The following is a 23,143-nucleotide window of genomic DNA, read 5'->3' as shown; positions in this document are numbered from 1 at the left end:
AAAATGTCTTGTTTTTACGACTGTTTCCACATTCTGTTGAGGCCTACAATACAATAACGACTACTTGGACTATTTCAAATCATAGTATTTTTGCAATTCATTTTTCGACCCATATTGAGTATATCCAGCTCCAGTATCATAAATAAAACTGTGGCTTTACAGTATTTCTTTAACCCAATGTCTTTAGTTATTATCTATTTCTGAGTACGTCGGCAGAACATACTGCACCTGTGCGAAACCCGTAGTGTACTATACATAGCACTTTGGCAGAACGTCTCATATAAGGTTATATTTGCACATATAAGGTTAACATCCCGTCTTGTAGTTTAAGTCTGAAAAGATGTCTTCTAGCTCTATCTGCATCTGGCAAACTGATTCTGATGCAATGTTGACCAAAAGTCAGATGAAAACCTTGAAAAAGCATGCGTACGCACAGTACTGACATACTCTTCTACTGTGACTCCGTCTCCTTTGAGGACACCTGTGACCATCGCTGGTTCTGACTGTCCTGACTCCAGCCGTCCAATGACATGGCATCCGTCTCCATGGCAACGGAACCCACCACTCCATCCGTAGGCATGGCAACGAGGTCCTCTGCCTCCTCCAGCAGGCTTTCAGCCTTCTCGGAAATCAGCACCTGAAACATAGGTACAGCATTTTGTGGATAAACAATTATGTAGGAGGTTGATGCTCTGCTTTACACTGTAAGTTTTGACCCACTCACACTTGGAAAGACCGTGCTCTTTTAGATAAGTGTGGTGGGTTCTTTAACATGATTAAAGTGTGGCTGTCCTAAAATGCAGGACCTTTGGCTTCACACCCCATCCTAGGGGACATCCCTAACCAAAGCCAGGCACTCATTTTCACCCGAGTGAGACAATAGGTGTAAAGTAACCTTTCCTACAGGCTCAACATCAGGGCCTGCTAGGGATTTGAACCCAGAACCACTAGCTTTGAACATCAAGCACCGTAAACACCTTGCCACCCCTGTTGCTTCACATAGACTCTACAGCATTGCACCTGTGTGAACATAGATTCCCTCCCACCAAGCCCTACCTTAGCAGCAGCTATGATCTGGTAGGCCACCTTCCTGGGCATGTGCTGAATGGTCTGTACCAGAGTCTCTGCCTCGGCATGAGCCAGGTCCTGTATGGTCTTGTACCCGGCCGAGTACAGCTGTCTCGCTCGACCCTGTTGTAATGTCGGAAAAAAGTTAAGGGCTGCTCATGTATGTTGTGTGGTTGTCTGACGATCGTAAACTAAATATAGGATGGTTGTGCATGTGTCCTGCAAAATTTAGCTTGTTACGGAAAAGACTGTCTTAGGAATCTCCAAGCAGATTCTGTGGGGAAAGGAGAGTCTATATTTGCAGCCTGTAATCACTTTGCAGATACACATGTACTTGAAAATAGCCAAAAACGTGTCAGTGTGATTAGGTTTAAAAGCAGATTTGTGGGGTGGCCAATGGTTACAAGTGGCCACTGGTTACAGTCAGCCAATGTATCTACTCCCCTTGCCCCACAGAATCTGCTTGGAGATTAAGTCTTATATTCTTTTTGGCAGTTGGTTTTGTCAAAGCCTGCTCAAATATCCACCAACATCAAAATCGTACAACTGTGAGGAAGTCAACATAAGTCTTATAAGTCAACAGCATAAAGTTAGAAATCTACATGAAGAGATTTAAGACACACGGAGACATGTACAGACCTGTTTGACACCAGACACCTCCATGAGAGGGATGAGTTCACTGGTGACGCAGTATGACAGACTCTTCACCAGGGAGTCAAGGAGGACCCTCAATGGCCACATCTCCTCCAGAGCCTGTTGGAAAAAACAACAAAGAAATCAGAAAAACCAAATACCTTTGAGCCAGTGTTGACATCACACTTTAAAGAAGCCACGTGACAAGCCTCACTGGGTCAGTCTACTGAGGAAGACCAGAGTGACTGGTCGAAAGCTCTAGGTGACAGAACTTTTTTGTGTTGGATCTAAAGTTTAACTCTAAACAAGAAATCAGAGATTTCAGTCTTTTTGGTTTTTGTTGCCTTAAAGTATCTGTCATGTATTTGTGTCTCCTTTAAAAAATGTTAAGAAAGAATAGCTTTGTAGACAAATGTGTACAAAGCTAATGGAGAAATAAAATATCAAAGTTTCCAAGTTCACACAATTTTCTAATTTCACTCTTTCTTTTTGTGTCAACCATCACGTCAACTACTAAATACAGCAACACTGTTTAATGTTACTTGTACATATTGTATAATAATCATGTAGGTTTTACTGTAGTTAAATTTTTACTGTGAAGCTTGGTACAATTCAGCTGTGGCTGCAAGGCCAATCTACTGTGTTTTAACAATAAACCAGTCACTCACTACTACTACTACTTTCCCCTCTCTCACCTCGCAGAAGTGCAGCACGCAAGCACAGAAGCTGGCTGCGCTGGACAGCAGGTTCTGGAGAAAGCCCCTGGGCACGTCAAACTTCTCGGAGACGTCCCAGATGTTATGCTGCTTCATCAGACTGTAGATCATCAGGGTCAGGTAGAAACGGTTCACCACTGCCTCTTCTACTGATGTCTGGCAGGAGAGAAGTATATGGGGAGGTTGTTATAGAGTACAGTAGAGTAGAAGCTTCAGTCAGGTAGGACATTTGTCCAGTTTTGCTCTTTTTCTCATTCAGTCCATAGCATGGTGGGTTCGCGTGGATGTTCCAGAATCCTGTAGTTGTAATTAACTGGGTGGCTCTCCATGTGTCTGTCAAATATAGCTCCTGATTTTTCGTCACAAGTTCATGTGAAGGGCTTGAAAAACTAGGTATGTCGATGAAGGTTAGACATACAGGTAATGAGATACACAAGGAAAATGCTACTCAATTAACTGGTTAGATTTTGAAAATTGTCAGACATTTCAAGTAGTCAGTGTCACTGATGAAAAGTAGTGGGTGCTACATTATGGTGTTACTTGAAATGTTTGACTGTTTTCAAAACCTATCCAGTTGCTTGAGTAACATTTTCCTTGCAAATCTAGGTACAAGGTACTAGTACTTGATCCTTTTCACCTCAGTCTAGTGAGTAAATAGATGAACGCTCCATCTACGTGGACACCCACCTGTCTGGCTCTCTGTCCCGAGGCCTTCCTGGCGATGAAGCCCTCAGGAACACCGATTATCCCTGCAGCCTTCAGCTCTATGGGCTTCAACTGGCTCAGCTGTTTTAGAGAAAACAAAATGATCATGAAATTTCATCAAGATGATCCTTGATACATTCATGAAGGTTACACATCCAGGTAATTATAAACAACATTCAAAGACAAACCAAACTCTACTACTGGATAAATTATGGAGATACTTCTGACATCTGTCACTCTTCTTCAGCATCACTAAAATGAACTGAGAGAACAAGTCAACGTATTTCCTATGTCTGGCTTTTTGACTTCCTGTCCCCACAAATGTATATGTGCTGTCAACCTACATTTGTACTTTAATTTGTCCAAACAGGCAGACACACAAGATCAGCCACCCAAAACAATACATCCATACTATAAGAAGTAACAAAGACAAGACAAAAACATAACAGCTTAACCAATCAGTCAGTGTTTACTGATTCATACCTGTCTGAAGTATATCATCCAGTTCGGTCTCACAGTGTCCACCATGTCATACGGAGTGACCAGGTACAGCAGGTGCAGACTGTTCTCCACTACCAGGGCCTCCTGAGCCTTACACAGGTCCTGGTACAGCTGGCTACTGTACTTAATGTCAATGGGACCTTGAGGAAAATATCACAGAAGTGCATTGAAGAAGGTTAGACATCCTGGTAATGAGATACACGAGGAAACAGTTGCTTGACATAGTTGGGAAAAATCTATCCAGTTGCTTGAGTGACTGTTTTCTCATGTACAACACAGAAATGGAAAACATAATATGGTGCAGTCCAATTCATGGCACAGGCCGTCATACGATGTTGTTGTCATAGAATTTCCATGCAGGCTGTTACAGGATCAGCTGCCAACAAGGATCCAAGGCACAGAATTTGTGCAAAATTATTTTCGGCTCAGAATAATACAGGGTTTTGAAGGGTGCCTTGAAAGGATGTACAAAAAGTACACAAAACAAATGCTCAGATTCTCGAAGACTTAGTCTAAATGTTTGTATTCTGTAGGAATGTAACTTACTGGCCAACTTACATAGAAAATTTTAGGTTGACACAAACCTTTGAAAGAAGCCTGTCCCAGTCTGGTCACTTCCAGCAGTGTGTCCACATCTCCTGTTTTCTCTGTGACTAATCCCACTTCTACCAAGTGCTGTACATTGTGTGGAAAGAAAATGCAATAGAATACGCGCTATAAGACAAGAAATCAGACTTCTGTCTATCAATCTTTCCCCCACCCATGTCCTGTCAACCTTTTCTTTCTGGACAGACACAAACCCACAGTCACCCAAAACAATATTTCCTTCCCCAGATGTAAACAGGCTTCCAATATGGAAACATATTTTAAAGTACAAACCTACAAACATAAGTTTCAATGGTATCTTGGAATTCAAGCTACCACAATTTTTTCATCTCAACAATTACTTACCCACACATACAGACACGTGCATATTGCTATCACCCCAAGATTTGATCCACACACATGCAGTGCATTCTGGGTAAATTCAGGAAAGATCTGACCCACCTGCAGTGCGTTCTGGGTAAATTCCAGGAAGTTCTGGTCCTGCTGAGAGTCACACTGCACGCTGAAGAGGGTGTGGCTCAGGAAGGTTGACATGGTCTCCTTACTGGTGGCAATCTGCGGTCAATGAAATATATGTTGTGAAAAAGGGGATAGTGAAGTGATACTGGTAGAAGCTGATTGAAGGCAATGTAACAAAGTCTTCACCAGTTCACCCTTAAAAGATTCTGTATCTGTATAGCCGGTATAACCGCCCTTCGGTGTAACACACAAGTTAACGCACCAGTACATCAGATTGTCATGTCCTACATTGAAGTATAACTACAATATAAAACTGCCACAGACTGAATCAACGTAAAGTAATCAGTGGCTATAAAAAGGTTTACATGGCTCAAATTGAGGAATGTGCATTGAATGTCATTGAGTGAATTGAGGAATTACTAGTACTTCTTTTGAAGAACATATGTGTATACAGAAATATGAATTATGAGATTTTATTAAGATATACCTTCAGACCAATGAGGTTTAAGATGAGTGTTCTCAGCCCTTTGCCATCATCATACATCAGACTGCTGCGACAACTCTCAAATGGTCTCCCTATCAGCTCAGCCATCTTATAAAATAGAAGAAACAAAATAAAACATTAAACAAGAAATCAGAGGTTTCAGACTTCTGGGAAGCGTTTTGAGTTTTCGTAAATGTATTGGAAGTGTGTACTGTATGGAATTGAATAATGTAACACCCCTCACCCTATTTATGCAACCATCATCACTGAGCACCCAACCAACCAAACACACAAACTCAAACTATTGCCACTCAAAACAATACTTCCTTTCCCCGGAGTATGTAATCAAGTTCCAAGTTATACAAAATGTGTCAAGTAAATGATTATAGAAGAGGGGGAATCTTACAATAAGTCCATGTATAAAATGGCATCAGATGCATATAAAACAAGAATGATTTGTAATAAAAGAAAATTACATTACAATACATTTTTGGCAACACCACAGGAGTAACCCCTTACCTTAGCCTTGTCCTGCGGCTTGACGATGGTGACGCTCTCGCCCGAGGAGTCGATGCCTGCCCGGCCGGCCCGACCCACCATCTGCTTATACTGCGCTCTGCTGATGAAGTCTGCTCCCACAAAGGGTGCTCTCAGGATTACTCTGTGATCGTGGGATGATACATGATAACTTCAACTTGCAGTATTGGAGAAGGAATGAAGCTTAGTATTCTTAATCATTATATATACCTGTCTGGCCTCATAAAGTCTGCATCTATAAGTCAATTTTTGCTTTTATCTAAAATACTGTAGATCTTGGAACTTTCGCAGAGGTTTTATTTCACGGTGGCCGTCGGTGGGAGGTATAAAAGGAGTATTACAGAGTGCTTTAAATTTGTTATTTTCAAAGCATTTGGAAGCCCATGTGATAACCAAACAGAACCCCACGCTACACATTTAGTTATCACATGGGCCGGAACAACCGTGTCAAATGTTATCACGACTCAGGGCATAAGATACAGTATTTACAGTTTTTATCTTTATATTTACAGTATTTACAGTTACCTTTTTGCAGGCAGGTTGACGCCGGCGGCGAGCGTGGATGTACAGGCCAGCAGACACAGCACGCCTTCTGAGTACGCCTCCTCAATCAGTCTCCGCTCATCCATGGTCAGTCCACTGTGGTGGTATGCCAGTCCAAACGGCACTGTGTACTTCAGCACTGGACACACCGTACCACTGCCGTCTGATTCTAAGGCCTTCAGGAGGGCTTTCTTCTCTGGGACTTTGTGTCCTCTCAGTTTTCTGGGGAAAGAAAAGGAAAATGATCTCAATCCAGTTATAGCTCAACATGCTGTGGTGGTATGCCAGGCCAAACGGGACCGTGTACTTCAGTACAGGACAGACCGTACCGCTGCTGTCTGACTCTAGGGCTTTCAGGAGGGCTTTCTTCTCTGGGACTTTGTGTCCTCTCAGTTTTCTGGGGAAAGAAAAGGAAAATGATCATGATCCAGTTTTAGCTTGTCTATGGTCAGCCCGCTGTGGTGATACGACAGGCCGAATGGCACAGTGTAGTTCAGCACTGGACACACTGTGCCGCTGCCATCTGACTCTAGCGCTTTTAGGAGAGCTTTCTTCTCTGGCACTTTGTGTCCTCTCAGTTTTCTGGGGCAAATTATTGTATCATTTTCATTGATAATCAAAAATATAAAGTGCATCTTTTGTTGAGATAGAAGGATGCCTACTACCTACACATGTACTACCTTATGTGCAAGAGTTCTGGAGAAAGAAAAGGAAATTGATCTCAATGTAGTTTTAGCTCACAGAAGAGCTAATCTCCCACTAGTCGTGACAAAGGAAAAAGACACTACTTGGTATGTACAGTATTCACAGGTTCATTGTATGGAGAAATTCTCCTACCCATAGCTTTTTTGGTCAAGCATTATGAACAGAGGACCAAAACTTAACATCTTGTCCTAGGGATCTGCGACGATTCCAAGTAGTAGTGTGCATGTCGGGTTAGCAACATTAGCCTGGATTGGAACTCCCAACCCCTTGGTCCAGTGTCAAGGCTGTTCACCACTTTCACTAAACACACTATACTACGTAAGACTATAGAAGTATTCCCCTGTACCTTGGCAGTAGCTTGCACAGCATGTCCACCACGTTCTGACAGTTCTTCTTGGTAGGACAGAACACAAGACAGGAATGGGCGGGGATCACGTCCATCACCATGCCGACCAGGTGATCTGGGTCACGCGACTGCATCTCTCTGGGGTACTGAGGGAAGATGACAAGTGTCTATGTCAGTCATATCTACCAACCTGTTGGCAGAACGTACTTTGCCTGTACGAAACCTGTAATGTATTGTGCATAGCACTTTGGCAGAACATTTCTTTTATACAACGCTGTCTATATAAGTTCTCAAATTATGTGTAATGGAAAAGATATCGTCTGCAATAGGCAAATTGCAGATGCATTGCTGACCAAATATCCAACAAAAACGATGAAAAATCTGAGTGTCCTACAGGCACAGTATGTTTTTGTTAAAGGTAATTACAATATTTAGCAGATCTAAAAAAAACATTACATCTATATCCTAATTACATTACAAACTATAATGTTTTAGGAAAATGACTTACCTTGTAGCTGACCATTCTTGAGAACTGAATTTGTTCATCAGGACACGCCGCCTTCGAATTCACCTCAAAAATACTGTCTGCAATCTTCACATACTCTTTCAACTGTACCTAGAATTAACAAAGAATAGAATACTGTTCTGATGCAAGTCATCACGTAAATGACTGTAACGTAAATTGTTATGTTTGGCATGTTCTTCAATGTTTGCTTTCCTTGAATTAAAAATTGATATTTCATTTAAGAATACTATAAACTTGAAAGTTTTGAATCTGTTACAGAAATTTTCAACTTAAGTACATGTATCACATACTATGAGGAAACTCTAGTAGACCACATTTCAACATATATATTATAAGTATATAACATTGAAGTCCTTACAGGTCTGAAGTTGTTGGAGTACACCTCAGCTGACAGGAACGTCTGCAGTTCCTGGATGTTGTTCAAGGTGGCGCTCATGCCTATGATCTGTGTAGATTCTGGAAAAATACAACATTTAATGCTTCATAATCCAACTTTTTTGATCCATGTATTTCTTTACAATGATTCAATTTTCAGAATTATGACATTCTTTACCTTCTATTACTGCAGCATATATATGAAATAAAAATGTATGAGGTCCTATTAAATCACAATAGCTGTACCTGGCAGATACAAATACATGAACACGTACTAGTAGTACCGTTATTGAACTAGGTACCATCATATGCGAAGGTACTGGTATGAATACAAGGACATTAATGAAATAGGCACGGTGATCACTTATAGGGAATGGTGCATGTATATGACATACTACCATCTCCTTGCTGCCTAACCTACAAGCAGGGAATGTATTTGATCCTATAAGTTTGGGAAGGAGCAAAACTTACTGCAGATGTAGAGCACCTTTGCCAGGCACATTTCCAGAGTGGCACCTCTACTGCCCCCCTCCCCAAGCATGTGGAGCTGGGAAGTATGGACAAAAAGGTTACAAGTTACAACATGTTGAGTGTGAATTGTTTAATGCTCTATAAATAAAGTATAATGGCTAAAATTAATCCCTCACCGCTTTTTGTTGCCTTGTGATTTCTAGAAGTGTCTTCTCTATATGTGATTTAACATGGACCATTGTAAGAACTTAGTTTAACAAGTACAAATGTATATGCATTTTGGCACTGCATTGTGTGTATTGGCAATCATGAAAAACAGACTTAAAGCCAAAAACAATAATAATTTCAAGGATAGATAACTTGCAGAAGGAGAAAACTACACATGTACTGATGTTGTTAGAAAACATGATGACTAGGGGTCTCTGTCCTTGGTGCTGAATGCCTTCACTTAACAACAGTTACGTTTTGAGGCTGCATGGGCAGTGGGTAAATAATACTTCTCTACATTGAATTTAAGAGCCTAAAAGATGTACAGAATTTGAATATACCTGTACATATCCTCTTCAGAATCTTCACTAACCTCATCCACTACCACCAGGCCGATCTCCTGTAGTCTCCCCAGCTCCACGAGTGAGTTGACCAGGGAGTTGGCCTTCTCGATGGTGGCGACGTACAGCGCGCGTTTGTGCCGACGCTTTCTCGGCGGGAACCCTCCCCGACTCCCGGCGTACTCCTCGACTACGAAGTCCAGGTCGGCGGCGAAGGGAGCGATCGTGCGTACCTGTATGTACCAGGTATTCAACAAACATTACAACCATTAACGTGTAGGTTTGTATATATAGGATATATGCATGGTAACTATAGTTAGTTCTATAATTATACTAAATTGAACTGGCCTTTGACAATTGTCCACCTTTCAGCAAGGTACAAATGTAGTTTATGATAGCTGCATTGCAAGCATTCACAAACAACTACATAACATTCAGCTCAATACATATTGAAATGTACATATATATGTATGTACATACTGAGGCAGCTTACAAAGGAACTAATTTATAAGTGTAAGAACCTTTTATGACTAAACTTCAAGTTAAAATACATTAACTTGAATTTGCATAAAAAATTGGATCTAATAGTATAAGGAACAAATGAACAACTTGCAACCTAGCAAGCTACTAAAGGAACAGCATACCAAATTGCAGAAAATAGAAAGAGCATTTTTGAGCTGTAAACTAGTAGTATGAACTATGAAGGGATACTAAATGTGTGTATTCTTGCCTTTTCCTGCACAATAGACACAAATGGTAGAACCAGCAGGGTGTCCCTCTTCCTACAGAGGATCTCCTTCATGATGAGTATCTCGGCCACCAGGGTCTTCCCTCCGCTGGTCGGCAGGGAGTAGATCAGGTTACCTCTCCTCTGGACGGTGTCTAACGTCAGACACTCGTGCTGCCAGTCTGAGTTGGGGAGACAGTTAAACAGTTAAGTTACATGTAGTTAACCAGGGTTTTCCCTCCGCTGGTCAGCAGGGAGTAGGTCAGGTTTCCTCGCTTCTGGACCGTGTCTAACGTCAGACACTCGTGCTGCCAGTCTGAGTTGGGGAGACAGTTAAACAGTTAAGTTACATGTAGTTAACCAGGGTCTTCCCCCCGCTGGTGGGGAGGGAGTAGATCAGGTTTCCTCGCTTCTGGACGGTGTCTAACGTCAGACACTCGTGCTGCCAGTCTGAGTTGGGGAGACAGTACAACATAACTAAAATTCATCTGACAGTTTTCATCATACAAAGTACAGCAACTATATCTGCTTGTTACATGTAGTTTTACTTCCAGGTACTACATACACACATACACACACACACACACACACAAACACTGTGACACACACAGTATTAATACTGTTTGGGTGGTTAAGCTGGGGGTTTGACAGATCACAGATCAGAGCAGGTTGACAACATGGATGTGGGTGTTGGGAAGATTGACAGGCAGAATGACAGGTCAAGAGGTCAGACACAGGAAATGGGGTAAACTTGAACTAGTCACTGCCAGTTTAATAGACTGCAAAGGATGACTCCTGAAAGTAACTTCATTAAGAAACCAAGCACAGCTTTAATCAGTAGTCCCAACTCACTTGAGTAACAAATTTTAAGATGGAGGATAGAAAAGGCCTGAACCCTTTCTTAAACTCACCATACAGTTTCCCAATTCCTCGATGTTGAACAAGTAACTCCTTGACTCTGGAAGGCAGGCCATAGAACGGGCCGACATCGTACTCTGAAGTCTTCTCGTAGGTTTCCATGGCAGCGCTTATCACCTTGGTGACCGACTCGTCTCTCATCTGCTTGGTTTTTGTGGCTTGAGGTGTGGTGTTCTTGATGTTGGTTTGAAGTGCCTGTTTAATTCTATCTCTTAAGGACCCCCTTGGTTTCGGCGTGGACACTGTTGACTTGATCGCTGCAACAGTTTGGTGCTTCATTAAATCATCAACCGGACAACTCTCTTGAACGTTTTCTGGTTTCGCCACCTTTGTGGGTACAGCCTTTGCCTTCTCCCTAGCTGTGTCCAGTGTGTTAGCAGATTTTGCACCACCTTCTTTCTGCTCAAACGATGTGCCAACACGGATTGGCTGATGTCCTTGTCTACTGGTATGAAGTTCATTTCCAGAAATTGCTTTTGCGTTTGATTTGCAAGATGGTTTAAGATTGCCTTTACTACTACCCTCTGTACTGTGTTTAGATTCATGTACTAGTAGGTGGTCAGTTGCCGCTTTAGCTTTACCATTAGTCCTTCTGGGTCCATCAGACGATGTCTGCTCTTCCTGTACTGTTGTCTTCCCACTTCTGCCATGTTTTTCATTAGATGATTTCACTGCTACAGTTGCATGGATGACATCATCTCCTGTAGAAGTGGATTCTCTCATCTGATTGGCTGATTCTGATTCCTAGAAAGGGAAGATATTCAATGAAATCATGAAGTACAAGGAAAGGTATTATTGCCCTCTAGTTTTTACTTTAAGTTTATTTTACCAGATGTTTTCTCCAGTATTTATACATATATCTATACCAAATAATTGACTTGAAGATATACTTCGATGACTTCATACAATTTTTGTTGTTGTTTCTGAAATTAAAAGGAATATAACTACATATTTTTGTTACTGAAAACAATGGTGAATACTGTCACAGTAATACTAAATACCCTAATACAATTGATATTAAAATATTACTAACCTGTAGATTGCTGAGGTTCATCTGTGCGAAGAGAGTGTCACTAGAGTTGAAGCTGTCCTGAGGGTCTACACTGGTACAGTCCTCATCCTGGAACAACATTTCAGGCGTCCCAGGGCACTCCTGTGGTTTTAATAAAGAGATTTTGCAAAGAATAGAATTTGTGAGAAATTAGTAAAATTCTTGGGGTGGTATCCTCTGATCAATGGAAAATGGCAACACCACAAATATGAATTTAATTCATAATTCTATTGCACTATGATTATCAAGACCTCCATTTCCCTCATTCTGCAAAATAAAATCTAAAATGCAAAACATAAAATATTTTGCAGTTACAGTTACTGTAGTATTACTAGTATAGTTAAATGCATTTTTTTTACCTGAATGGAAGGTCCAGGTGTAGAACTTGCACAAGGAAGAGGCCTCTTCTTCATGGACATGTCCTGTGGTCTTTTCACCTCTCTTTGATTCGAAGTATTCTTCCCAGATTTAGTCCCATCTTGGTGCATCTGGTTCCCTTTAAACAAAGGTCTTCTTGAACGCTGAGTAGTATTTGTCACAAGTCTTTTATTCCTGGGTGTTTCCTCATTACTAGTAGATGAAAATGATGGCGATGTTCTATTTGAATTGCAGTTTCTCTCACAATAATTTGCCGTGGAAGTTTTCTGTTTCAGAGCAATGTCTGACTCTGAGTCTGAGCCTTGTACCAATTCCTGATTGGCCACTGAGGCTTGAGCCTGATTGGCCGTACTTATTTGTCTAGACAAGGCAGTTAAAAACCTCCTTGGTCTAGCTATCTTTGCTTTCCCAGGCGTGGTCCCTGTCTGGTCTCGCGGCCGCTTGCGGGAAGAGTTCACACGCCGCTTGATATGGCAGTCTTCAGTATCCATCTTGCCTGCAGGCCTGTTTTATATCTTGTCCTTACTTGTGTCCACAGTAGTGGAAATCTGATATGAGAAAAAAAGCAAGAAAATCAGCTCAGGATGGGGTTACCTACACCTTAGGCTTTATAAGTTTATAACAGCAACTGTTTCAATGCTAAGTAGCTAGTGAGTACATGTAGTACTACTCTAGACTTAAGCCTCTAGATTTAAACCTCCTGACTGACACATAAATCTTTGAGCTACATGTATATATAAGTTATATACTTGTAACTGTTATATATAAATATATCTATTCATAAGTCTAAATTGTATGATATGCTAGGAGTTTGTTTAACTTCTCACATTACTGGGTTATTTCACCAAGGATACATTTTATATGATGTCCTTAGTTGTACCGAGAAGTTGATATTTTAACCCTCTCAGTCTGGATTTTTACCAAAAGTCTTTCTGATCCGTCGACAGTCGCCCCCCTCCCCACTTCACCGCTGTAAACTGAAAGCAAACTTCAGAACGTACGAATTCAAATGGGCAAAATGCTTCTAAAGGGGACTAGCTTATGCACAGTATTGTTGTATCACACAGTACTTACCTTTCTATCCTGTTTACTTTCTGTAAAGGAAGCTATTCCTTCGGCAGACTGCGTTTAAAAAATTTGAAACACCCTCCATCTTGGATTTTGTGTCACGTGACGGTGTCATTGGAATCGACATGGACTGGTCGACTGTAGCAGAGGGGTGAGGCTGTCAGCCTTACATTTTCAACTTTATATACGAATTTTCCCACTCTATTCTATACGTTGATAAATTGACTATTTACAAATTTTATGATGATTTTTTAATACACAAAAAGAGGCAGCGCAATATTTCACCACCATTGGTAGTTTATTAGATTTACACGAATGAGCAGATATTGTCCATTGTGTTATCTGGCGAACAAAATACAATAATATTCAACTACGTATAGCTAATGGCGTGCATCTTTTAAGTTCGAAAGCTTGAATAAAAATCTAAATCATCATCATATATAGAACTGATTTCAAAGTGTCGAATGTTCTCAGATCCAGGTTATCGTAAGTACCTGCACTTTTCGATAGTTGATGTGCTTTCTTGAAGTTTTAAAAGTTAAAAGTTTAAATTTAATATATATATATAGATCTCGGCTTCTGCTTTATACCGATCTAGAAAAGTATACCACGTCACGACTACATAAAGTAACTTACGGTACATCTATCATCTTAAAACAAACATCTGAATTTACACCGTACGTAGAGAATGTGTAAACTGAAATTCTTATGTATTACTTACAATGAAAATTATAAATTTAAATCGCAGATACTCGGGCTGATGCGGCTGCCCATGTAATTTCACTTTTAGAGTGTTTACGAAGGCACAAGACACTCATTTTAAAATGTTGCACAGAGTGTATAGTCGTTCTGGTGCTTGAGTGACTCATACAGTCATTTTAAACCTCATTGGTCATTATATTATCCTTCCTGATAAAACGCTTATGCTCAGTACGGGGGAGACCTTGCATTGCCTAGAAACTCAGCAGGCGGTACAGCATCTGAACGCCCAGTGCGACAACTGTGCTCCAAAACATGGCTTGTTCTTGCGTCCCACGACTCTGTTTGTTGAGCTCTGCAAAACAAACGAACAAACAAACTTGGGCTCAACCTTGGGCTTGACTTTTTTTAAATTGTATGTCTTTCTCTGTGATCATCTACACACACACACACACACACACACACACACACACACACACACACAGGTGCGCGCACGCACGCACGCACACACACACACACACACACGCACACACACACACATACACACACGCAGGTGCGCGCACGCACGCACACACACACACGCACACACACATACACACACACACATACACACACACGCTCGCGCGCGCGACACGCACACACCACGCACACACACACACACACAATGCACGCACGCACACACACACGAACACACATATACACGAACGCGCACACACACACACACACACACACACATTGTAACACACAAACCACACACATACACACACACACACGACACGCACGCACACACTCACTCACTCACTCAATCACACAGAGATAAAGAAAGAGAGACTGAGAAAAAGACAGATAGACAGACAGACAGACAGAAACAACATTTCTCTTCTTTCTCGACAATTATACACCACCTGTTGGTCCAAATGATGGTTCCAGACCGACAGAAGGTTCTGCAGTGTCCTGCCGACGAACGCTCGCCGTGCTGCTGACTGGAGCGGTGGACGTCTCGGCCTGCTGGCCACCACAGCCCTGCTCGTCCTCCCCTGACACACAGTCCGGGTGTCCGTCACAGATCAGATGAACGGGCACACAGTACGGGGCCGGGGCGCCGGGTCTTCCGCAGGTCAACGTCGGGCAATCACCTTCAACATGTATGATTATATACTTACGTGATTTGTGTAATGTAATTTCATCGGTTTTTTTTTATTACAACCAGACGTGGTGACGGCACACTCAAGTTTTATCAACTTATGGCCGCATCAACTTATATCAATGCGGCCACCAACACAGGGGACAAATACATGACAGGATAATACTCATTTTCACCTGACCGAAGTGAGGAAAGTCGTGTAAAGTGCCTTTCCCAATGGCACAAGATCAGGGCATGTTGGTGGCTCAGGATTACTGTGCCTGATAAAGATAACAGACGGTCATCGAAACGTCGTCTCTTGTCTAACAGGAGGTTGTGAATAAAGAACTTTTCTATTCAAGTTCCTAGTGAATTCTTTCATCAGTGACAACTTTGGAAGGATAAGGATACTAACCTCCAAATTTTCGATGGCTATCAGTCCATCTTGTTCACGGAGTGGCCTAATCTCGCGAGAGCGCGAGACTAGGCCCGAGACTTGCATCGGTCTGTCGGGTACCACCCCCCGTCGCCTCCCTCCGGAGTAAGGGTAAGTAAGTCTTGGGGAGCTCCCAACCTTCTGTCCGGTTTAGTTTGGCACCTTCCAACTGTATGTGCACCGCTTCCTTAATCTTCCTATGTGGGTTACGAGACTCTTGGTCTATGATTTCAATAATGTCAGAGATGGGCCTGGTAGTGATGTTGTGACCAGCCTGGAGTTGGTGTTGACTTAACGCAGATTTGCAGTCTTTTTGATGTAATGACTTTTGGTGTTCAGAAGTCCTTTCCCCCAGTGACCGCTCAGCTTCACCAACGTAAACCTCCCCGCACTCTTCACACTTGATCTTGTAGATCACACCGCACTTCTCCCCGGGTGCTAGAGGGTCCTTGGGTCTCACAAGGGCATTACGTAAGGTGAAGCCCGGTTTGGAGTACAGGCTCACATTGTGTTTGGCATATACACGTTTCAACCTCTCTGTAACTCCATGTATGTAGGGTAGAACCAAGTAACTCGCTGGGAGTTGTTCTTGTTTTCCAGTCTTACTCTGTTCCTTGCTACTTCTGTCCTCTCTGGAGTTGTTTTCCCCCTCCCTCAGGGCCCATTCTGGGTATCCACAGTGTCTGAGGGCTACTCTGACTTTTTCCTTTTCAGCCTCTATCAACGCGGGATCTTCAATAAGAGTGTTGGCTCTGTGCATAAGAGTCCTAATTATCCCAAGCTTCTGTTGCACCGGGTGGTTGGAGGACCACTGTAAATAGTGGTCGGTGTGGGTTTCTTTTCTGAACACATCTGTAGTGATGGTGTTGTCTGGATTCCTGACCATCATGACATCCAGCATGGGGAGACGGTTGTCTTGTTCCCTCTCAATTGTGAACTTGATACTGTCATGCTGCGTGTTGATGTGATCGAAGAGTTCCTGTTCATGTTCCTGTCTGTTCACAACGCCGGTGTCGTCTACATACCTCCCCCAGAACTTGGGGCGGTGTGGAGCAGTGTGTAGAGCTTCTATTCAATCATTCACCAACCTGATGAAATTAGGTGGGGTCGTGTGGCGTAGCGGCAGAGTGCGCGACTCGGAACCTAGAGGTGCCGGGTTCGAGTCCTGACATGCCGATCTTGTGCCCTTGGGAAAGGCACTTTACACGACTTAAATAAATTAAGGAAAATAGTCTCCACCAGACTTCTTTTGCAGACTGAGTAAAATCTATGTGATACTAGCGAGCGGAGATCCAAATAAAACAAACAAACAAACCAGCTTTGTCAGGCCCATCGCCAGGATTGCCGGCTTGCGGGCGGCCGAGGCCTTGGCAGACTTGCTCGTCCTCCGCCGTCCGGCAGTCCGAGTCACCGTCACAGAGGAACCCGTAAGGAACGCACGACGCGTTACCGTACACAGACATGCAGGTATAGCTGCAGGATCCCCATCTGCGTGCCAGGGCCTCTTCAACTGTAGCAACGGTTGTGTGTACGCGGGTCGTCAATATCATGTCAACATAAGGCAATGAAAATAAAGATGACTTAGATGACGGGGATGAACCTCTATAAGATCTTGACACGTACGACAACTGGGACGTTTGGTCTGCTGGAGAGAACAGTTTGCCGCTATCTGGCCGATTTCTACTCTTTCCAGCTGCCTCCCAAGGCCTGGTAGAGGCTATCAAAAAGCCAAAAACATGTACAGGAACACTCACTGTCACTGTCCCTTTCGTCCCCTCCGTCGGCACAGTCCCGGTGCCCGTCCCCCAGCAGCCGGGTCGGCAGACAGGTCATGTTGCCGACGCAGTGGAAGAAGCAGTTTTTGGGGACTCCTGTCGAAACGACAACGGCAACGCACAAGTTTATTGCAAAGCTATGCCCAACAGTGACTTAAGATGAATATATAGAGTATAAGTATCAGTTGTTAGTTGGTCATAAAAGTTAAGATGACCCAAAAGTGTACCAAAGTCCAAGGAGAGACACATCGATAAACGACACATCGCTAATGCAACAATAGGCAACAGTCCTCTCCTTGGTGCTGAAAACACGATTGTTGTCAAACAGTTTAAATCTTATGGCCGTTACGTTAGTCACCAGTCGAGTACCTACCCTCAACACACGCCCTCTCGTCCGTCCCGTCCGGACAGTCTTCTATGTCGTCGCAGATCCAGGTACTCGGGATGCAGCTACGGTCCGCCGCACACTCCAGCGCACAGCCTGTTCAAGAAACACAAAGAACAACATCACGATGCATTCAGCCATGCATTCAAGTATGACAGCAAGCTGGGGCGTTTGTGTTCAAGAAATCTGGTCCTCAGGGAGCGTTCTGTCTCGCCAATATAGGATTCTTCGCAGGTCCCCTGCCCAGTGGTTCCCTGACACGGAGTGCAGTACACTAGTCACTACACCACACTTGTCTTCTTAAGGTGTTTTGCCCTTCGGTGCTACGAGGAGCTGTTTCAGTATGTTTAATAGTGAGTTTGAAGCAGTTGGGTGTGCCGTGTGAAGGCGACAGTCGTCGCTGAAAATTTGATCTCTGTATAATTTGTGTGTTGGAATAAAGTTCAACGTTTTACTATGATTACTACCAACGCAGATGACCCCTCATGATAACTTGTAGAGTGCTTGATTTGCGTGACCGTACCTTCACAGGTTGCCTCGTCCTGCCCTGTTGAGCAGTCCTCTCTGCCATCGCAGGCCTGGCTCGCGTGATATCTCTCCGGTTCTCGCGAGACTACAGCACTGACGTCATCCTCACACGGACTGAACTGGCTGTCGATCTCTGCCAAGCAACAAGTCAGGGCATTATTTATAATGTGTATCAAAATAGCTCATCAACGCTTTCCTTTGACATTTGACGTGTGGCTTTGTAATGTGTTTGTTTGTGTGTCTGTATACGTATTGTAATGTTAATTTGTATTTATTTTTACTACACAATTGTAAAAAAATCAGTGTTATTCACGGCTTGTTTGTGCACTGGCTGCAAGGCTGATTTTTATGAATAAAACTTGAAACTTGAAACTTCAGGTACGTGTCTCTGTCAGTCAGTCTTACAAGACATGTAAATGTAGCTATTTCATCAGTGTTAAGATATGTTGCAGCATTCGAAATGTGAGTCTAAGCCCACTGACATGGAAATACGGTTTCGAAATAGGTGTAAGATGACCGAACGAACCCGAACAGCCGAGTTTATCTGCTGCAGTGGTCTCCTCTCCGCACTCTGTATGCAGAATGTCTTCACAAACAGGTCTGCAAGACAGAACTCCGTGAAACGTCGAGAGTTTTTACTAATCTTATATTGCGAACTTCTCGCTGATTCTGTCGGTGCATTTTCCCACTGGCTCCCATGAGATAAGAAACATGCATACAGCAAGACGTTGAAACAGGAAATGAGATAACCTTTTCTGTCACCTCTTTGAAACCTCTGAACTAACCTTTTGCTAGTGCCCACGCTTAGCGTGTGGAAATAAGTACGGAAACACAAGCAAACACACAGACACACCAGATACAAAACCTCAAGTGTGTGTGATCACTGAGTGATGAAAGTTTTGATAAGATTGTAATCTCCAAGCAGATCCTAGGGTGGCATAAGACAGTATCAAATTGGCCAGGCAGTCTACATTGGCCAGAGAGGGTCCAACACGCCACCCAAGGGAACCTCTCTGGCCAATGGATACTGAATGTCTTATGCCACCCTATGATCTGCTCGAAGATTAATAAGATTGTATTTACGTGTCTCCAAAGTGATAATCCAGGGGCACACATCCGTCGAAAAGCCGACAGAGATCTGCCCTCGCACGACATGCCTGGTCACACAGGATCTCGTCAGATGCACAGCCTGAATCATGCATGTAAGGGACAACAATGGGGTTACAATCAGCTCGTATTCTGTGTTTTTAAATAAAATTTAAACACAGCCTAGCCGGTGCAAGTGGGTAGATCATGAGTTCGATCCCCGACCGAGTCATACCAAAGACTTTAAAAATGGTACATACCGCATTCTCTGATTAGCACTCAGCATTTGAGAAAGAGTATGGGAGTTAAACACACACCGCTACCAATGGACTATCCCACTACTGTAGTGATTGCACTGTGTGGCCCAAGGGCTTAAGAAACGGAAATGGGCGCCTCCATATGCGACCATGGCCATGCGTTGAGCGCCTTACCCGGGGTGACCAGAATCTCCACCCTGAGTGCGATCCGGTTGTGGAAGGTCCGCGGGTAGAAGCGGGTGTAGAGTGCGTACATCGGTTTGTCCAACAGGTGGCGGGAGTAGCGATGGCTGACCGTGTTTCCTTGGATTACCTGAGCAGGAAAACTTGCAATGTGATCGGCAATGATACATGTCGTTACGTCAGCGCAGGCAGACTCAGCCGGTAACGGGTGACACAAAAAGTACAGACGTAATACAGATAAGATAAAAGTTCAAATCATGCAACAAACTAATGAGTACAATATACACATGTGAAAGGCGATGGTAATACATGTACAGAATAAGTAAGCAAGTCGACAAAATCATTATTAAACCTGACAAAAATACAGCTTGGCAGCATACGTCTCTACAATGCATATGGTCTTGGATGAGAAATGGGAATAGCCTGGCATGAAATCCATCCGTGAACGCTGTGCCTGCGCTCTGTCTATTGCTCTGCCTTCACGAGAGCGGAGGAACGGAGCGGAGACACAGCGTTTACGGATGGATTCCAGGCTAGAAAGGAAAAGTCGAGAAAAGGTTCTGAATATAACAGTTGTGGTTGCAAACTACCGCTTTAGGCACTTGAATGTCCACTATCTTGTTTGCCATTTTGTACATCATATAAATGTACGTTATGTGCAGTTGAACAAACCAGTTCCCCTTCGCCGCTTTCCCCGCCTGTCGCCGGCGTCCACATCAGTCCGCCCAGAGAGAAGGCCAGTGTGTATGACGTCACCCAGCGCTCCATGTTGTACGCGCCCTGGGTGACCACGCCCACAACCTTGTGTACCTTGTCGTGCTTGATCTGAAACAACAAATTGGAGAGGAGACAAGTATTTCTTTTTACACAACCGATAAATTCTCACCTTGCTGACGTTTCGGTGTCTGTCAGACACCTTCTTCAGAGCTTCTGACTGGAGTACTGCATCTCGCTGCTATATGTAGCCGATGTAGGTGGCGCTCTCCAACAAATTGGAGAGTTCAGACTTCATTTTATTTGTACTCTAGGCCAGAAGTTCCGCACAAGTCTCAGTTTTACGTGACTGATGAATCTCTTAACCGTTAAACACTTTGTTTTAAAAAAGAACATAGGAAGAACAACATTTCTAATCAAACTGAATGAAAGCTCATCCTAGCTCTTCTTCCTGAATTCCCTCTAATTCGTACTTGTTCCCGTGCAGATTCTGAGGTATTCAAGATCACCGCATTTTCTGTGACAAGGATCCAAGATTCCATGCAATCCTCGGCTTCCTGAATTCCCCACGTGAATTTGACCGGCCCATAAACTACCAATATGGTGAGACGATGATATGTTGTACTAGCCTCTAACAGGCTTCAGACGCGGCCGGAAAGAATAAAAATTGTTCAAAACCTAGTAGACAGAGGAGTCAGGGGAGTAAGTACACAGATGCATAGCGGACCCACTCCCATGACATGTTATCTATCTATTTAGTCAACCTCTACTCTTTCCAGCCGCCTCTGAAGCCTGGTAGAGGCTAGACATGTACCTGAAGCCACTGGTCCGTGTCCAGGCCCGGGGCCGGAGACCAGCACGCTCCCTGCTGCTGCCCCTGCCCGTTGTGCAGGCGGGCGTGGCGCGGGAAGAACTCGCCGTCACGCGAAGAGGCACGGAGGGCGGAGTCGGAAATCTTCGCCGGGACAGCTCCGGGGTGAACCCCGACTCCCAACGGGGCGTACTCGCCTTGCTGCAACCAAGTGTCTTCGTCTGAAAACAGAATGATGTACTATTCAATTCAATCTTTATTCAAACAACCCGCATACAAAATTCTCAGTCTGAATTCTGTTGTTCTGACAATTCAATGGTCGGTCGTTACGGGTACAAATCTTCTCTGGGCGGCTGGTTATATGTAGGATGGCCGGCAAAAGAACGCGTTAAAAATTCTACAAAACGCAGTATCAAAACTCCAAGAGGCCTGCACAGGAGCCTAACTTTGCATGCCCAACACATCCTAAAAGTAAAAGTACAACACTGGTACATGTAGCTACTGGTATCATTTAGATACTTTGTGCTTGAAATAAAACCTAGACATCTTTAATGTATGATACTTAATGTATCGCTGATTGTACCAGCAGAGAATTGCCGATTCTGCCAGATCTCTACCCTGACACGTATATTGTACCAGAGTTGGATCTGTAACTAGAAAAGTAACATTTGCAAAGCAAATGCATAATGTTTACCTTCCGATATGGTCTGCTCTGTTAATTCTGACTCAAACGCATTCACATACATGTATATGGTGACAGGAGTCTACATGCCTACTATGAAATTGCTACATTATGTAACCCAACACCAGTTACTATGGTGACAGACGTCAACAAAAGAGGCCATTGGCCAGGTCAGAGGTTAGTGTTTGGAACAGAAGAAGAAGAAATGGAGCAAAAACAATATGTTTCCTTCGGTAAACATAAAAAGAATGACGACTCACCGTTTGTGACGTACACCTCCATCACCATGGCAACCCAGCCTTCGTATCGTTCCGGGTACAGCCGGATGTAGCGTGACGTCACGGGGTCTTCGAAAGGGCTACTCACTTTCCGATACCGGTCTCTGTTCCCTGGGAACACCGTCTGGGCAAAAAAGCAGTAGATACAGGCTCAAGCATCGCAATCAACAACTTAGTAGCCATACCCATACATGAATACACCTCCAGAAACACCAACCCAACAAGAGGACACCACCTACGTTACACAATTCCTTCATGCAAAACAGATGTATACAGATTTAGTTTTTCCCACAAACAATCATTGAATGGAACTACCTACCAGCACATTTAGTCTCAGCACCAACTACAGACATCTTCAGGATGGGGTTGGCCCAATACATGGGCCTCCCCACTCCTTAGTCATTCATTACAGACACATTGCGGCCATGTTCATAGCACTGTTTATTTTTGTACACCATAAGCACTTTCTTGTTTGATTTTTTTCCCTGAACGGAGCACCTCATCCCAACGGTCCATTGTCAAGACCCTGGGCGTGATGCCCCAGTTTGGGGCTTTGCCCAGTATGATATATAGATAGATATAGATGCCCGTAGCCAGTGGGGGTTCGGAAGGCCCCTCACAAGGCTCAAAGGTAAACTTTTTATCTAAAGGTCCAAGATTTTTCTTTGAAACTTGGACTGGTTTGTATCACCAGCGGGACTGGGATCCTAGAAAAACTGCTCACCTTGTCATTAATATTTCCTTTGAAACCCTCTGCAAAACGTAGGAAATGCTATTTTAGAAGGTTCAATTTTTCACAATTTTTCCGGGGGGGGGGGAGT

The 23,143-nt window shown here is 43.4% G+C and overlaps 3 protein-coding genes across 3 annotated transcripts in view; all 3 read right to left on the bottom strand.

The window, feature by feature from the left end:
• Nucleotides 1-331: 331 nt before the first annotated feature.
• Nucleotides 332-11,251, bottom strand: LOC109471580 (helicase POLQ-like). Its single transcript, XM_019770931.1, has 18 exons — nt 10,862-11,251; nt 9,954-10,132; nt 9,256-9,456; nt 8,676-8,751; nt 8,188-8,285; nt 7,812-7,919; nt 7,304-7,449; nt 6,235-6,474; nt 5,692-5,833; nt 5,176-5,280; nt 4,671-4,784; nt 4,208-4,298; nt 3,606-3,763; nt 3,105-3,203; nt 2,397-2,573; nt 1,708-1,821; nt 1,057-1,191; nt 332-637 (listed from the first exon to the last, which is right to left on the bottom strand). Exons 1-18 carry the CDS (start codon nt 11,145-11,147, stop codon nt 452-454), a joined length of 2,655 nt encoding a protein of 884 aa, XP_019626490.1. The 5' UTR covers nt 11,148-11,251; the 3' UTR covers nt 332-451.
• Nucleotides 11,242-12,788, bottom strand: LOC109471368. Its single transcript, XM_019770658.1, has 4 exons — nt 12,279-12,788; nt 11,902-12,021; nt 11,450-11,612; nt 11,242-11,267 (listed from the first exon to the last, which is right to left on the bottom strand). The coding sequence occupies exons 1-4, from the start codon at nt 12,786-12,788 to the stop codon at nt 11,242-11,244; spliced, it is 819 nt and encodes a 272-aa protein (XP_019626217.1).
• A 1,530-nt stretch (nt 12,789-14,318) lies between these two features.
• Nucleotides 14,319-23,143, bottom strand: part of LOC109471367 (low-density lipoprotein receptor-related protein 2-like) — a 15,920-nt gene continuing 7,095 nt past the window's right edge. Inside the window, exons 8-18 of the mRNA XM_019770657.1 lie at nt 22,305-22,446; nt 21,366-21,583; nt 20,510-20,662; nt 19,829-19,967; nt 18,307-18,444; nt 17,772-17,879; nt 17,378-17,494; nt 16,936-17,133; nt 16,198-16,202; nt 14,970-15,201; nt 14,319-14,419 (exon numbers count right to left, since the gene is read on the bottom strand). Of these exons, the coding sequence (XP_019626216.1) occupies nt 14,319-14,419; nt 14,970-15,201; nt 16,198-16,202; nt 16,936-17,133; nt 17,378-17,494; nt 17,772-17,879; nt 18,307-18,444; nt 19,829-19,967; nt 20,510-20,662; nt 21,366-21,583; nt 22,305-22,446 (1,551 nt within the window). The remainder of the gene's footprint in view (nt 14,420-14,969; nt 15,202-16,197; nt 16,203-16,935; nt 17,134-17,377; nt 17,495-17,771; nt 17,880-18,306; nt 18,445-19,828; nt 19,968-20,509; nt 20,663-21,365; nt 21,584-22,304; nt 22,447-23,143) is intronic.

This window comes from Branchiostoma belcheri, unplaced genomic scaffold (assembly GCF_001625305.1).
Source record: "Branchiostoma belcheri isolate BF01 breed outbred unplaced genomic scaffold, Haploidv18h27 scaffold25, whole genome shotgun sequence".
In the NCBI taxonomy this organism is placed as follows: Eukaryota; Metazoa; Chordata; class Leptocardii; order Amphioxiformes; family Branchiostomatidae; genus Branchiostoma; species Branchiostoma belcheri.
Note: the sequence above shows the minus strand (reverse complement) of the source record. Positions and strands in the feature narration are given on the sequence as shown.